Raw genomic sequence first — 17,439 nt, 5'->3', positions numbered from 1 at the left:
CCTGATATGTGGCATAGTATGAATTTCTTTTCTGGTTCTTTTAAATATGGCTCTAACTGCATCTCTTGCTTTTAATTTCATGCGTGCCAGGTAACATAACATTAATTTTCCTTTTTGGGCTGGTGTGTGATCGTCAAATTTAAATGGAGGCACTGCAAAGTTTGCTTCTTTCTCCACAAAGTATTCTGAATTATTTTGTTCGTAATATTTGCTTGGTAAATTAGAATACTGTTGACTCCCTTTGAAAACGGATGCTTTTGTTCGCATGTTTGCGTTTTGGTTACCAAAACAGAAAATGGAGTCTATTTCGGACCCAGCAAAGGCCTCCAGTTTGTTTATAACTGTTTCCAACACATCAGTCACAAAATGTAAGAGGGGTGAAGAAACACGTTGCTCTAGCTCATCTTTTCTGTTTTGAGAATTTTGAAATGACAGGTTCAATTTATTATTTGAGTTATTGACCACTTTTTTATTAATTTCCCATTTAAGCCTTGGTTTAGTAGGAGATTGTTTTATTCCTTTGCATGTTTGTTCACAAAGGCTGTTTAACTGTTCAATAATAACTGTTCCATGAACGGGGTGTTTATATTCTTCTACATATTGTCTGTTGATTACTTCTCTGATTACGTTTCTCTTTATATCGGGGCAGTGATGGGGATCTCCCCTGAGAGAGTGTGACTACGGACTACTGGGAGAGAACAAAGAGTGCTAGAGACAGTCGAGAGAAATCAAGAGACAGACACTTAGGGTGAAAGAGGATACAAAGAAGAGAAAGACAGACCTAAAGAAAATGGATGTAGATAGAGATAAAACGAAAGAAAGAGATACCCGCCTAGTAAAAGAGAAACAGATATTTGGAGATAAAGTCAAAGGAAAGCAAAGAGAAAAGAGACACAGAACGCACCTGTAAATCCAAATGTCATGCCTGGTGTGTAATGGAACTAAACTGGTTGTAAATGATAACATAAGAGAGAGAATAGATTGATAAATAAATCAAGAGAGATTAAGTGAAATTGAAAGAAAGATGAAGAGCCAGAATGGGAGAGAGTGAGAGTGTGTGTGTGTGTGTGTAAGAGAGTAGCAATGGATTGTTAGAGAGAACGAGAGAGAGGGGGTGAAACAGAGAGAGCTTGAGCTAAGCAGAGCCAGAATGAGAGAGTGTGGCAGAAAGAGAGAGAGGGGTATAACGAGTATTTCTACTTACAAAACCTGTGTGGCTGTGTTATCTATAGTATAATCAGACACTGGAACAGACCATTGAATGTTGGAATGTAAAATCTTTTCCCGGTTTGGGGTAACTTAAAATGTTGTCTGCTACAGGAATTTGTAAATATGAGAGAATGTTAATTTGCTTTGGCAAGTCATGCATTGTAGACTGCACTTAGCCCACATGAAATGACATGTGGGACTGGAGGCCTGCTTTGGCAGTGATATGGATCTGGAATTTCTGATTTTGAGTTGCATGGTCAATATTTATGTGTCACTTTCATAGTTATTTAGACTGTGTTTCTGTTTTATATTGTTTCTTCCAATATGTAACTTTGAGCCACAGTTTGGGTTGATTTTGATTGCAGGGGCTCAGTTTATTTGGTGATTCACAATTCCAATCAAGGGTAAAACATGGCTTGTTGAACATAGATGAGATGTACTTTCAAATTGTTGGATTGTGTATTGCATTTCAGGTTTTCAATTTGACCAATCTCTTGACTTCTTACCATTGAGTGTCTTCCTAGTCGTGGACCACACTGCTTTTTCTCTTGTCTGTCTTTTATCAAGACCCTGCTGGGCTATGGGGTGAAAGAAAGCTTGAATAAGCAGCTACCTATGTTAAAGGACATCTCTTAATTAATGTAATAACTGAACTTTCACAATTGCTTTATTAACCTTTCTGATTTCTCAAATATGCTTCAAAATGCACCATTTGTCCATTCCTTTTTCAAAATTTTCTCCGGGAAAACCCCCCCGAACCCTCCTTAAGTTGTTCGGGCTCGCTCGTTGCACTCACTCGGTATGGTGCATTATGACAATCATTTTACGCCTCACCACTTTCAAATGTCACCAGCCGCCCCTGCTCAGGGCCTTTAAATTAAACGCTATTAGTAAGCCTACAGCACTGATTGCACCACCCACTTAATTAACCCTGTAAAACATGTCTTGAGTCTGCCATTGTAGCCTGCGTATGCAGTTTTAGACTGCCATTTCAACCTGGTGAAATACACTTTTTTGCCAGGCCTTGCCCTTTCTTTTTAATACATATAAGTCACCCCCAGGGGGGGACCCTAAACAGCCCATAGGAGTTCTTTTAACTTTTGTATGTCCTGTTAGTGATAAACCCTTACATTCGTTTCTCTACTGCAAGGCATACCTCTCACATAGGATAACATTGGGTGGCCTTATTATATATAATAAATGATAACTTTCAATTGGGAAGCGGCAGGACTGTCTAATTTGGTGTCTAAAGAATTGCAATTTAAAGCACTCTTTCATGGTAAAGTCACTCAATCAATCAATCACTTAATTTATAAAATGCGGTACATACCCGTGAGGGTCTCAAGGTGCTGAGGGGGGAGGGGGAGACGCTACTGATCGAAGAGCCAGGTCTTGAGGAGTTTCCTGAAGGCCAACAGGTCCTGAGTCTGTCGTAGGCTGGTAGGGAGAGCGTTCCAGGTCTTGGCGGTGAGGTAGGAGAAGGATCTGCCGCCACCGGCGGTTTTCCGGATACGAGGAACTCTAGTGAGGGCAAGGTTGGCTGAGCCTGGTCATGGAGAGGGTGGAGTCTAGGATGACCCCCAAGTTGCGTGCTTGGTCTGTGGGTTCCAGGGCAGTGCCTAGCGATGTGGGCCACCAAGAGTCGTCCCAGGCTCATGGGGTGGGTCCGAGAATGAGGACCTCCGTCTTATCTGAGTTCAGCTTCAGTCTGCTGTCCTTCATCTAGTCGGCTACAGCCTTCATTCCTCTGTGGAGGTTGGCTTTGGCCGTGTGGGGGTCTTCGGTGAGGGATATGATCAGCTGGGTGTCATCGGCATAGGAGATGATGTTGAGGTTATGTTGTCGTGCTATGTGGGCGAGCGGTACCATGTAGATAGTGAAACAGCGTCAGGCTGAGGGAGGATCTCTGTGGGACGCCGCAGATGATCGCGATGGATTTCGAGCAGAAGGGTGGGAGACGGATGCTCTGGGTTCTGCCGGAGAGGAAGGATGTGGTCCAGGCCAGGGCCTTCTCTTGAATTCCGGCGTCATGGAGGCGTGCTGATAGGGTGCGGTGGCAGACTGTGTGAAAGGCTGCTGATATGTCCAGGCAGGAGAATGAGGGCGGCTGTTTCTCCTTTGTCCATCAGGATCCTGATGTTGTCAGTGGCGGCGATGAGGGCGGTCTCTGTGCTGTGTTTGCTGCGAAAACCGGATTGAGAGGGTTCCAGGATGTTGTTGTCTTTGAGGTAGCGGGCTAGCTGTTTGTTGACAATCTTCTCTGTTACTTTTGCCGGGAACGGGAGCAGGGAGATGGGCCGGAAGTTCTTGAGGTCCTTGGGGTCCGCCTTGTGCTTCTTCAGAAGGGCGTTGATCTCGGCGTGCTTCCAGCTTTCCGGGAAAGTTGCTGTCTCGAAGGAACTGTTGATTGTTTTTCGGAGTGGGGCGCGATGGTTGTGCTGGCTTTGTTGAAGACGTGGTAAGGGCAGGGGTCCGATGGGGATCCGGAGTGGATGGAGTTCATGGTTTTGATGGTGTCTTCATCGCTGAAGTTGGACCAGGCAGTCAGGCGGCTGGTGCGGGTCCGGTGCTGAGGTGGCAGTCAGCCAGGTCTCCGCAAGGAAGGCGACGTCGGGCGGTAGAGTCTAGGAGGTCCCAGAGTTTGATGGCGTGTTTGCGAGTGGAGCGAGTGTTGAGGAGGATGCAGCGGAGGTGGTTGGGTTCTCTGGTTGGTGGTTTGGAAGGCTGGATGCTGGTGAATCTGCAGTTCCGGCAGGTGAAGGGCCCTTGGGTGTGCTTCGGGGTGGCCCGGTAGCAGGGGTGTTCTCGTTCAGTGTTGAGTGCGGGGAGGGTGTTGGAGTCGTTGTGAAGTCTGGCTTTGCGGGGGGTGTGGGGTCCAGGGGTTCTGGCGCTGGGCGCGGTCCAGGCGCGGAGGGGTGCAGACGGGCTTGCCTTTGACGTGCCTTCGGCGCGCCAGCGGCGTGCCAGCTGCGCGTGTCCACTGTGCGGCCGCTGCAGGACCTCCATAAGAGGCGAAGTGGGAGGGAGAGGCAGCTGGGAGGCGGGAGCGGGCGGCCAATGGGCGGGCAGGGGAACAGAAGGAAAAAAGGGGCGGGCCGCGGGGGAGCAGCAGCGGGAAATGGGGAGCGGGGGGGCACAGAGGCCAGGGGGGCACAGGAGCGTCTAAGAATCTACAATACAGCAGCAATAATGAAACACAGGAAGCAAACAGCAATAGTACAGTGATGAGAAAAGGAATGCAGAACCTGGGGTACACCAGCGGCTAACCCTCGGCAGCACTCGGGTCCCAGAGGAGTCGAGCGGCGTGGGGAGTGACCTGGGTCAGGTCACGCTCACCTGCGCCGCGCGACCTCCATAAGAGGCCAAGCGGGAGGGTGGGGCAGCTGGGAAGCGGGAGCGGGCGGCCAATGGGCGGGCAGGGGAACAGAAGGAAAACGGGGGCCGGGCCACGGGGGAGCAGCAGCGGGAAGCGGGGAGCAGGTGGGCACAGAGGGCAGGGGCGCTCAGGAGCACCTAAGAATCCACAATAACAGCTGCAATAATAAAACACAGGAAGCAAACAGCAATAGTACAGTGATGAGAAAAGGAATGCAGAACCTGGGGCACACCAGCGGCAAACCCTCGGCAGCACTCGGGTCCCCCAGGAGTCGAGCGGCATGGGGAGTGACCTGGGTCAGATTTTAAGTCACATTTCTGAAACTGCCACTTTTAGAAAGTTGTTATTTTCTTGTCCCAACCATTTGGTGTCTGCTGCCTGCATCCTTGGCCACCTGACTAATTGTAGCTGGCAGTTGGTCTTTGCGTATTGCTCCCAGAAATTGAGAGAAATGGGGAATAGGTGTTGGCAGGATGGACTATCTCTGACTTAATGAGGGGGTGAAGTGATTGCTACTCAAATGGTGGGAAATGATGTGTTGAGACTGAAAGAAGAATCCTGATGAGCATTCTATGTCCCTCACAGTAAACCCAACATGCCTACCTCAAGACCACGGATTATGCTGTGTTTTTCCTATGCAGCTCCTGAAGCAGTGCTTCACAGGTCCCTACCAACAGTAATTTTGTCAAAGCAGATTTGGATCTCCTTCAAGTGCTGCTGAAATTAGCTCAGTCTGAGCAAATGTGAAAAAACTCCCTGTGCACAGTGTTGGCATTACCATGCCCACACGGATAAAGCACATCACCAAAATCACTAACAGGAGATCTTTGCACTGAATAAAAATTGCCTTTCCACCTTATACAGAAATGTACATGTATTCTTTTAAAATATGAAGGGATTGTACATATTTCATAATATTCTTCAAATCTCAAAAACATGAGTAAAATAAGATGCACAATAACATTTTTGGTTTGTGTGCTGACTTTAAGCAGCATTCTTAAAGAAAGATGTGCCCGCTGTGGTAAAACAGCAATAGATGCAAATGAGGAAATGCCCATGCAGATAGCGCTGGCACTTTATGTGCGCCAGCGCTATCAGTATTACAGAAGGGGCCGCACAAGCATCTGCGGACCCTTCTGTAATACCAGATTGCCCCGGAGGTGTGCAAAGCAGGCGCAAACGCATGTTGCGCCCCCAGGGCACTCTCCATAATATTTCTATTTCTATTTTTAAGGTTTGTAAAGTGCTCGAGTGCCGTGGCGTCTTGGTGCTAGTGTGTGTGAATCCGGATCCAAAAAACCATAGCTTGTGCCAGCCTAATTTACAAACAGCAACGTCTTCAAGCTCTTCCTAAACAGCCTCCTATCTGGTTGGAATCTCATATCCAGAGGTAGTCTGTTCCACAGGTGTGCTGCCCTGTTGGATAGTGTCCTACCTCCCCATCTGGCCCGTTTAACCCTGAAAGTCTTGAGAAGCCCTAAATTAGTAGATCTCAGAAGACGTGGGGGAACATAAGGCGTGAATAATTTAGAGACTTCATCGGCACCCCCTCCATAGTGTGCCTCATGAACCAGGCACAAACAAAAGAATAGGGAGGATATCTATTGAATAAGAAGTACAGAAGGGAGCTAGATAATAATTCTACCCAATCATCAGCAAGGGGCAGGCCCAAAAGCCACTCTAAATATATGCAGTGTATTGGAAACAACATGTCTGCCTTGTGACAGCGAAAACTGTTTGCAGTCAAGATCTAAGAATGAAATTGTCTGTTGACTTAATAAAAGTAAAACAGATCAATAATAATTGGACTTCTCTCTCCAAGTAGCCTGAACTTATAATGCAGTTTTTCCTGCAAAGGGATTGATGTAGACACTTTTGAAACTGTATTTATTTTGATGTTTCTAACGTAAAACTCAAGAGACGAAAGAGAAAAAATAATATAAATAAATAAAGATAAGATAGAAAATAAGAGAAGTAAGTTAAACTTGAGAGAAATTAGTCTTTTTTTAAAGCAGAGAAGCATTCTGATTACTCTCTGATTGACTACTGATTTTAATGAGTCCTTTCTAAAATGTGTATAGCCACATAAGTGTATTTTTCAAAATATTCTTCATGAGTTATTAGTCCAGATCAACACATGCATGCACATGCGATGTTAAGGGTCAATACATACAGTCCTTTTTTTTTTACTTTTTCCTCGCTATCGTTATGAGTTGTGAGATGCACAATGAACTGTAACTTAATTTACTAGCATCATTTTGCATGATGAAAGACATGTTTGTGTTTGCAGACATGTGGATGACAGCCACATATTTCACAGCTCTTAATGCATCACTGCTCTAATTCTCATAAACAACTGCACTGTGTGTTCTTCTGTTTACTGTGTTTTAGGAGCAAATGTGAGGCACCAGGACAGTCACAGTTTGACTGCTTTTGGCTACATTCATGGTTATGATGAATGGCTTGAGAGTGGATTATTTTCTGAGGGCATCACTCAGCTGCTGCAATGTAAGTATAGTTGAGTTAACACAACAAGCATTTCTGTGCAACTGTATGTGCCAACTCTGCAGAAAATGTGCCTAAATAATGCGTTTTATTTTTTCTTTCAAGAAAATATCCAAGACATTATGTAGTTGGTTTCAAAGGTAGTGTTTACATGTGAAAGTCTGTGCGAAAATACAAGCGAACCCTACTCCACAGCAAAGAATGAGCATACATTTTTAAATGACCAGCGTTGGATAATACTTGCCAGAATTTAACAACCATCATACCTACAGAGGCCAGAGTTTTTTGTGCTAGTTCTTATGGGGGTCCACAAGTTATTTTCCAATAACAAGTGGTGAATAATAACACTGCAAGCTCATGGCTGAATTTACTAATGTTTTTGCACAGCTATAATGAACTTAGGTGCACAGTAAAGTAAATCTGTGGGTGCACCTCTTGAATTCCTGATTGACAGAATCAAAATCTGTGGAGATTTAATAAATGAAGTTTAGTATAGTGGAAAATCTGCAAAAGGGACAGAATTTTCACAATACATCATGGTGAAGTAACATTCCACTCTTGCTCTTAAAAACCAGCTGCTGCTGTCGCCAATCAACTGATCTATGTTTTACATTTGTTTGCTATTCACCAGCATCTGCATCACATCGTGGGGTTGGGATATTGGTTAGTAAGGTGTTTAAGGTTCCATTTGGCCAGGTGGTGGTGGACTGTGAGGGAAGATAGGTTGTGGTGGAAATATCTAATACTGTATGACCTGTTTTTATGGTGCAGCATCAGATGACCCTCAGCCATTGTATGAACTGTCTTTTCAACTGACTAATAGTGGGAGAAGTATAATAGGTGACGATTTTAATAGCCCTCAGAATTTAGAGACAGATATCGTCAGAGGATTAATATATCAGAATAAACCAAAAATGGTGAAGGCAGTAGATAGAATTAAAGAGCAGTATGGGCTTGTGGACGCTTGGCGAGCTCTTTTTCCACAGACAGGATGCTATACTTTCTTCTCTCCTTGGTACTTGGGCTTCGAGGAAATATGTTTTTTCTTATCTCTAAAGAGATACTGGGTCCTGCTCCCTCAATTATACCAAACCCGTTATCAGATCAGGCAGCCATAAGCATTGATTTGGGGCCCAATAATAAGACTCTGCTGGCTAAGAAGTGAGTTTTTCATAGTGCACTACTTGCCGACCAATCGTTCCTTGAGGCACGTCTTTGTTTTTTTATGAAAATCAGCACACTTCCTTGTCAGATAACATCTGGGAACTGCTTAATACTACTATGAAATGGGAGATCACTGACTTCCAAATCTTCTTTAAAGAATGAGCACCTCAGTTTTGGAATTGTTAAGCTTCAGGGCATTTCTGGTCAGCCAGGCAGACACATTCCTCAAGCCACGCTGCAATAAGGAAGGATCCTGGTGCTGAGCAGCAGCAAGGGAGAAGACGATCTGAGTATAGTCAGCATAGGAGAAGAAAGTCAGACCCGACTTTTCAACAATGTCGGCCAAGGGGCGAACATATATATAAAAAAGTGGCGCAATTCATGAGAGAGCCCCTGAGAGGGCCAGAGATGGCCCAGAGGTGCCAGGCCTTCCCCAGCTGCGCAGCACTTAGTGCCAGCAGCAGCAATTAGGCCCCATGTGATGGTTCTCAGCTGCCCAGCAAGTAGTGGGCAGCTGCAACGTTTAGGTTTTTGCGCAGTGGCGCAACCTTGACCTTCGCTGCCTTGGCAGCACGCCCTGACATTCTGGACACAGGCATTTGAGCCCCTTTGGAGATGGCCAGTTGGCCAGGGGGACTGGTAGATGTATAGGGCGCAAGGCCCTAATGTGATTTATGTGCTCGTGTGATTATGGTGCTAGAAAATGTAATGCATCTAGTATGTTTTACGCACCCTGTTTTGATACCTTTATATATGGTTTATGATTATGAGGTTATTTTGCATTATATGTGGTTATGCTAGTGAGATTATGTTTCACTGTGTGAGGTATGCCCCTAATGTGAGTTATACTTAGGAGGTAGGGTCGAATGTATTTAGACTAGTGAGGAGATTGCTTAAGGTGTTTATGCTGGTGAAGTTGGCGCAGAATGTAATTCGTGCCTGATGTGACTCTGCATAATGTAGTTTATGTTACAGGTTGAGGTGGAGTACAGTGATTACCAGTGGTTACTGGTTGTATGTTTATGATCTATTTTACTTTTACCAATTTCCGCTAAGTGCTGATTCTGACAGTGGCCTACGTGGCCCTGTCACGTGTAAATAATCCCTTGAGAATATTGCCCGCGCCAGTTGGCACAGTGTATGTTATGTGTTTAGTATTCTAATGTGTTATGAGAATACAAAGGCTATTTTTATATAACCTTGCGTGGAGTTCCTTTTGTAGTGTGCCTGGGATGTTGTTGCTGTGTGCGTGCGCAAATGCTTTACACATTGCCTCCGGGATAAGCCTGACTGCTCGTGCCAAGCTACCAAGAGGGTGAGCAGGGGTTATCTTTGGCGTGCAACTCCCTTGCCCTGACTAGAGTGGTGGTTTCTGCCTGGCTTTGGCGCAAGCCTTAGCCAACCAGAAATCACATTTCTAACATAAACGCTTTTAGAATTTCGACCATGGCGCCTGTGCACCGTTAGTAGCCTGGCTAAAGAGTGTATGGTAGAGCTGAGAGTAAATCATTTAAACTCAAAACTGTACTGAACAGGGGCACCCCAAAATATTTTTGACCCAGGGCACCCTAAATCATTACCATGTCCCTGCCACGACAAAGTCTGTCAGACAACATTGCTCTGAAGTGAAATAGACAACATCATTAATTTATTATTAGTTCTATTTTTTTAAAACATAAGCCCGACGTGTCCTAAACCCCCACTGCTTCAGGCAAGCCACTTATCGTACCACTAAGATATTCTCTATTAGGTGTTCGTTCAGCGCCCCCCCCCCCTGTGGACTTTCAACTTTGTCTTGGAATCCATAACTTGTTGGTGCGCAAATATCCCATTATAATGCTGCCTAAAACGTTTGTTAATGATTTCTAGAAAATAATTGTTTCTCGTGTACCAGCTCTGAGCTAGGGAGTGCTCAACAAATCTAGCAACACTGTCTCCCTTACAGTCCCTGTTTTGGCTGAAAATATCTGCAGAATGTTCAGCTTTGAGAGAAACTGCTATCAAAACTCTCTGGCCTTTCAGCTCATCCTATTTATGTGAGATTGGGTTCTCAGCAATTGCGGTATTATAGACTAACAGCCAGATTCATCAATGTCAAATTCTGGGATTTCTAAATTGCGAGAAAAAGCGAATCGCAATTTAGAAATCGCAGAACGGCATCCATGAATATTTGCGATTAAAAAATGTGATTCGCAACCGGCCGCAATCGGCGATTGTGAGCCCCCAGAAATCGGTAAATAATCGCAGAATCCGCCGATACCCATGTTGAAATTGCGATCTCGCAATTACCGAAATCGCAAATAGCGATCTCGCTAACTGCGAGATCGCAAAAACGGGAAGTCGCATCCTGAGCACAGTGATGACATCACAACCAGGAAGTAGGCAGGTTCCACCCTCATTCAGCAGTGAGAGGCTGAAGTACAGGCAGCAGTGTCAGAGCTCCCCTCCAGTGTTCCTATAGGAGTACAGCAGGAGACACCACAGTGGCAAGCATGTCACAGGATGCAGCAGGAGGTTCTACCAGTGGGAGAAAGCGTAAAATCAAATTTTCTGAGCAGGAGCTCGAACACCTCATAGAAGGAGTATCAAAGGACCACAACCGGCTATTTGGCAAAGACTCCCGAAGGGTGCCTGAGGCCGACAAAAGGAGCATATGGCTGCGCATCCACGCCAAAGTGAACTCCGTGGGGGTGACCCAGCGCTCGGTGGACGAGCTTAAAAAGCGCTGGTATGACCTAAGAGGGCGGGCAAAGGAAAAGATTGCTGAGAGGCTGGGAGAGCATGTGGCGACAGGTGGAGGGGAGCCCACTGTCCCACCGAACACACCACTGGAGGACCGAGTGGAGGAGACCATCAATCCACAGGCCTGCATGGGTGTGACCCAGCTTGACTCCTCCCGACTCACCCAAGACACACCAGGTAAGTGCCATGCGACTGCGACCCCCTGTCCCCTAACAATGTCCATGACTCCAGTGCATCCCATATCAAACCCCAATCATGCAGCCAAAGCACACCACTATAGCGCTATTGCATTGTGGGACATGTAGTCTGACCACAATTACCATCCTGTACCAATAAGCCTGACATGTCCAGTGAGAGTCAATCCTGCAGCGAGTCAGGGAATGGTAGTCTGCATCCATGTAGCAAGCCTAACTGTGTACGGAACATGTCACTAATCAACGTCCACTTTACATCACAGGTGGCGCTGATGTTCCCAGCACAGACAGCGAGGCCCTGGTGATTGAGGACATCACGGAGGACACGGAGGAAGACACAAATCATACCCCACAGCCCGGACCATCAGGGCAAGCTGCCGCACCGGCGGTCATCCCACCACCTGCCCCTGTAGCCCGTCCCACCCCTGTGACAACAGGCGCTGCTGTACCACCGCGCAGCACACAACCACCAGTGGGGCCTGCAACACCAGCAGCAGGTCGCCAACCAACCTGCCACCCTGCGGCTGTGAGGAGCCAGAAAAGCGGACTGGTCAGGGAGCCGCGCAACAACACATCCTGTGCTGGTAGAGGCCGAAACGTGCGTGCAGGTGGGCTCTCCATTGAGCGCAGGATGCTACATGTGCACCAAACCCAGTCCCATCATCTAGCCGCCATCCACCTCCAACTGGACAAGACCGCACGTAATGTGGCACATACGTCTGACCATATGGACAGGATGAGAGCAGCTCTGGAGGCCAACACACAGGCCATGTCCAGCCAGCGGGATCTCAATCACCGCAGACACCGCCAACTGTTGACCCACCTGTCGGCGTACACGCGGTCCAACCATATAATTGGGAACGCCACCTCCCAGCTCTCGCGACGCTCCCTGGCCATGCAGGTCCAAATGGTCCAGTGCTGCCAGGAGGTTGCGAGAGCCCTGGAGCAGATTTCAACAGCCATGCAGGGCAGGCGGGGGGCGCAGACGACACTAGTGAGGCTACATCAAGCCATAGCAGCCAGTCCCTTCCACCGGTCGTAGCACCCCGCCGCAGCAGCAGGCCCTCTGCTGCCTCACGGCAGAATCAGGAGAGGACGTTGAGAGGAGGTCAGGGGCAACTACCCGGAGGCGCCACTGAACTGTTGTACATTAGCATGAGGGTACATGCTGACACTACAAGCATGCCCTACAGACAAACAGACATATGACGCAATATGTCATTCATGTTCCAGTTATCAGAATGCCCAGTTTATTGTGCAGTAACAATAACTAAAATTCTGAATAACTTAATCTGACTCATGTCATTATTTATGTTGTCATGCATGAGTTGAGTAATGGGTGTGGGGAGTGGGTGCACTAGAAATAGTTCATGCAGATTTGGTTGCGGCACCTATGTCCTTCTGCAGGATTCTCACCTCGTGTGTGACGCACATGTGCAGGTGGTCGATTGTCCCCTTCCGACTCACTGCCAGAGATGTCTACAGGTATCCTGCGCTTGGTAGCAATGTTTTGGAGGATAGCACACACGGCCACGATGCGGCAGCTGACCTCTGGGTCGTATTTGATGGCCCCACCAGTCTTGTGCAATATGCGGAATCAGCTTTTCAGAAGGCCAAATGACCTCTCAATGCAATTTCTTGTGCGTATGTGTGCTGCATTGTAACGCCGTTGCTGTGGTGTTGCAGGGTTGAGGTATGGTGTGAGGAGGTACTCACGGAGAGCGTAGCCGCTGTCACCTGATTGATAGGAGCAGAGGGTGAGTGCCTGTGCCGCGCAGCATCATTATCACATTGTACTATTGTGTGGTATGTGTACTTACCCAGTAGGTGTCCTTCACCAAAGTCTCCACTGGCCAGTCGTGTGTGAACGCCACTGTGCCGGAATATGAAGGAGTCAGGAGTGCTCCCCGGGTACTGTGCCACTATGTCCGTGATGATTGTCTTTGCATTGCATACCATATGGATATTGAGGGAGTGGTAGGACTTGCGGTTACGATACATGTATTCCGTTTGTGCTGGTGGGCAGATGTGGATGTGGGTACAGTCAATGCATCCTATTATATGTGGGAATTGAGCTACATTATAAAATTGCAGCTTGGTGTCATTCAAGTCCTGTTGGCTGCTGGGGAATGAGATGTAGTGGTGTAGGCGGGTCAGCATGGCCTCCAGGAAACTCCTTAGGCAGTGGGACATGGTGGGCTGGGAAATTCCCCCAGCAACAGCGACGATACCCTGGAAGCTTCCGGAGGCCAGTAGGTGCAGGCTGCACAATACCTGCACATGGGTGGGAATGGCATTGGTCCTCCTTGTTGGGTGCTGCAGGAGGGGGTCTAGGTCCCGGATCAGCTTGATGATCATTGCCCCATTTAGCCGGTACTTGGCGTAGATTTGCTCCCTGGTTTGGCCCAGTAGGGTGACCCGCTGACGGAATATCCGCTCCTGGATACGTCGTCTGTTCCGTGCTGCTCGCTGTAGCCTTTGCCACCTGACCACCATGTAGAGTCCTGGCATTATGAGAGTCCTCAGGCTCCAGCTGCATGTCCTTAAGTGTGTTTGGTCAAGCCTACTCCTGTTACTAGTTTACTAGAGTTTATAGCAGATGTGATTTTTTTTTTTTACTGGTTACCACCTGGTTTGGGTTCTCCTTAAATTGCGCGTCGCAAAATGCGATTTTTGGGTTTTTCGCAATTTGCGATTTTTCATGAATTGCGATTGCGATTTATTTGCGATATCGTGGTTTTATTTGCAGATCCATAGTTTCTCGCAACTACAGAATCGCTAATGGACTTCTTCCAGGATTCTGCGAATTTAATTGCGTTATCGTAAAAAAATATTTGCGAATTCGCAATTTTTGGTTTTCTACTTTTTCGAATACCTTTTCATCAAATTGCAATCGCAATTGCTTTTTCGCAGCTATTGCGATCGCAATTTGGCTTCATGAATCTAGTACCGTTCAAGACTGAATGTGGAGCACAACCTGAGGATGGCAGTAGCAAAATCCATCCACAGATTAACCGTCTCTGTGGTGAAAAACAGGCAAACCCATCACATTTATGTTGGTGATGTTATTATCAATCTATGTCATGTGTAAAACAAAGCATCCTTGTAAAAACAATTTGCTCACATTTTATCTTGGAAAATGGTGGTTTGAGCTGTGTAATTAGCCTCTATCATTTCACCACACCCACTCACAAACCTGCAGTTTACTAAACACTCTCATTGTGTTCAACGTTATTTGCTGGATATGGCCCAGGAAATGCGCGTGGTGGTCGATTATGTAGTGTACCAGATTCCAGAAATTTCTGTCAGGTGGTGGTAGGCCCAACATCTAAAGAAATTCAGCTGGGGGGCTCTACCTTCAAAAGTTTGAAGACCTTTGATCTAGAGCCTGACTGAAAAAGGCCAAGGTTACTGGCCCCTGGTCCCGGCACGGCCGGGTGCAGACGTGCCAGCAGCGCACCCGCTGCGTGCGTCCGCTGCACGTCCACTTGCCGGTGTTCATTAAATTGGGAGAGTGCATCATAGCTAACCCGCCCCCTACCCGGAAGAGGAAGATGACCCAGAGTGGCCATGAGAGAACTCCAACCAGTCCCTCCACTCAAACGGCACAGAGCTGCGGTGGACCGGTAGAGTGATCGGAAGAACAAATAAAGTGCAGTAAGTTATTAAAAAAGGTTTAAACAAGGCAGAGTAGCAATAATTAAAAAGTAACAGTATTGAAATATTAAAACTAAAGCACTGCATCAAAGCAGCCACAGCTCACCACAATAATATTCATAATAGCATTGAAAAGATACCCAATGTAGATCAGACTGTCTTTGGCCATTTATCGAGATTTCACTTCTATTTCTGGTGTCTTTTGGTGATCAGAGAGAAGTACTCTCCTTTGATTTAACAGCCTCTTCCAAATATTCTGTGACAATTGGAATTTTGACTGAGGAACAATTCTCATGTAAAATGGGCTACCAGAACAATATCAATATAATCATAGTCTTGTCATGACCATTGTTATGTTTCACGAGGTCGCTAATTACCTGAAGAGGAAGATAAAGATTCCACTACTACTTCAAAGTTAACAGTGCCTAATCTCTCTTCAGTGCCACTTTAGTACCATGCATGTTTTACAGTTTTTGCCAAACCTGAGGTATCTTTTGGGCACATCTATTCTCTGTGAGAGAATGAGAACAGAATGAGAACAAGTTCCTTAAAGCCTATTTATAGAACTTAAGAATGTGTTATTTATACTTTCTTCAGTCCCAGCTGAGGCACCTCTAATTTTCTTTCTGAAAAAGATCAAGGCCTCAGTGTCTCTGTATCAGTCTATTGAGACGTAAATCAAATTATGATCAAAGATAAGTATATACATCCTTTTCTTAAAGATATTGATATTCTAGGATCGGTGTGAGGAGCACAAATGTTCACCAAACTCCAGACTTGTGGGTTTTTTAACCATATGCTACTTATAAAAGAGGGCGGTGAGTAGTAAACACTTTCCATTAGCAACTTGGGCATTTTGAGTATTGAATAATGCCAGTGGGGTACTATTATTAATATTAGGAAGATTTATACAGCATGCTGCTACCAAATTGGTCATCCTGGTGCACCTGACATTTTTCATTGTTTCATGGATTTAGTTTTGGCTGATATTTAAATCATTTAGTACAGTTATGCTTGGATGACATTCTCTTTTTCTAAATCCCTCATTGAACAATGGGAGCATGGTAATGCAAGCTCCAACAGAAGTAATTGACAGGTGAACCTGAGAAATGTCAATATAAGAAGGAAGAAATGGATGTCTCAGGTTTAGGTTGGAAGCATCTGATGTCTATAGTTACAAAATGTTTCCTTGGATTTGCACATGTTTATTGCAAATGTGTCAACGATTTTTCCCATCTCATTGGTGGCATTACCCATGTCTTGAAGAAAGAAAACATGAAAGAAGGTTTTCTTTTGGGCTCCCAACCGAAACAGCATTTAAGATGCTCAAAAGAATGTTCACTTCAAACTTCAACCATCACTTTTTTGTATACATCAGTTTTTTATCCAAAGAGGGGCAGGTATCCCCAGACATGGGTCTCGTGCACACAATGTCACTGAAACCAAGTTGTACCCGGCTGGTGAACCCTTAACTAGGGCAAAACCGGTCCTGGGTTGCTTGTGTTCTGGTTCAGGGAAGACGTGGCTTGGCAGTTCGAGCTAGACTGTACAGATCAGAGCAGGGTCAAGACTGATTTACAAATAGCTGGGTTCAAACTGAGGTGACATGATGTGCAAAATAATGATGGATTGGGATGCAGCACAAGTAATTACCAATGGCTGAGATTTGTTCAAGCATTCCATCCATCACTTTTTTGTATACCAAGGGAAATAATGTCCATGAGAAAGTGCCTAATTTTGTATGGTCAACCCAAGCAGCAGCTTTGTATAATTTATTGGTTTGGTCCTGAAGAATGCCCCGATACTATTAGATCCTTGTGAGGGCAGAAACATGTCGACCTAATTTCACTGTTTAACATTTGATAACCTCAAGTGTTAGGATACTGCTTTTTAATCTTGACAATGGCACTCTGGGAATAAACTTGTTATAGAGCTTCCATAGTCAATTTTAAACACACCTTTTGGTATTATTCAGGGCTGCACTTTTTTTGCACTTTAGTTAAAAAAATCCACTTCACATAACTTGTAGATATGCCTTTGGGTTCCATGGAGTCATCAGCCATCCTCTAGCTCTTATTTCAGCTAAGGGTACCCCAGACAATTCACCAGACTGTGGTCCCTGGTGAGAGGAGGCCAGACCCAAATGATGATACCTCACAATCTGTGAATGATGGGTTTTGGCATAAGAGGTTCTCCTCTCCAATAGAGGAGGCTGTTGTCCTAACCCTGGATATACATTTACTCTTGTCCTTGTCCCATTCTCCCAATTTTTCTGTTTAGACCCGAGGTGTTTTGTGGTATAGGTATGTATATACAACCCGATTTGTTTCCTGAATTTTATTGCCAGTTTTTAGACTCTGTTCAGTGGGGCATTGCTGGTCAGTGCCCAGTGTATGTGCTCTGACTCCTAACACATGTAGAAGCTCGCTAATCTCTGTTTATCTTATTTACCTTCTATATAAGGTAATAGTATATGGTGTGGAAATATACCCATGGGATGAACAATTAAATGTCACCTATGGACTGCAGCATGTATTGTGCTATCCACTAGTTTATCAAGGGAAAACATGGCTTCTGTCCTACCATTGTAGC

The 17,439-nt window shown here is 45.8% G+C and overlaps 1 protein-coding gene across 1 annotated transcript in view; it reads left to right on the top strand.

Moving 5' to 3' along the window:
• The window catches only part of LOC147751412 (transient receptor potential cation channel subfamily A member 1-like), a 978,460-nt gene that overhangs the window by 941,612 nt on the left and 19,409 nt on the right, over positions 1–17,439 (top strand). The window contains exon 12 of the mRNA XM_086938479.1: positions 6,977–7,093. Within this exon, the coding sequence (XP_086794605.1) occupies positions 6,977–7,093 (117 nt within the window). The remainder of the gene's footprint in view (positions 1–6,976; positions 7,094–17,439) is intronic.

The sequence above is a fragment of the Lissotriton vulgaris genome, chromosome 1_1, assembly GCF_964263255.1.
Source record: "Lissotriton vulgaris chromosome 1_1, aLisVul1.2, whole genome shotgun sequence".
NCBI classification, from domain to species: domain Eukaryota; kingdom Metazoa; phylum Chordata; class Amphibia; order Caudata; family Salamandridae; genus Lissotriton; species Lissotriton vulgaris.
The sequence above is the reverse complement of the archived record's forward strand: the minus strand, read 5'-3'. Positions and strand labels throughout refer to the sequence as shown.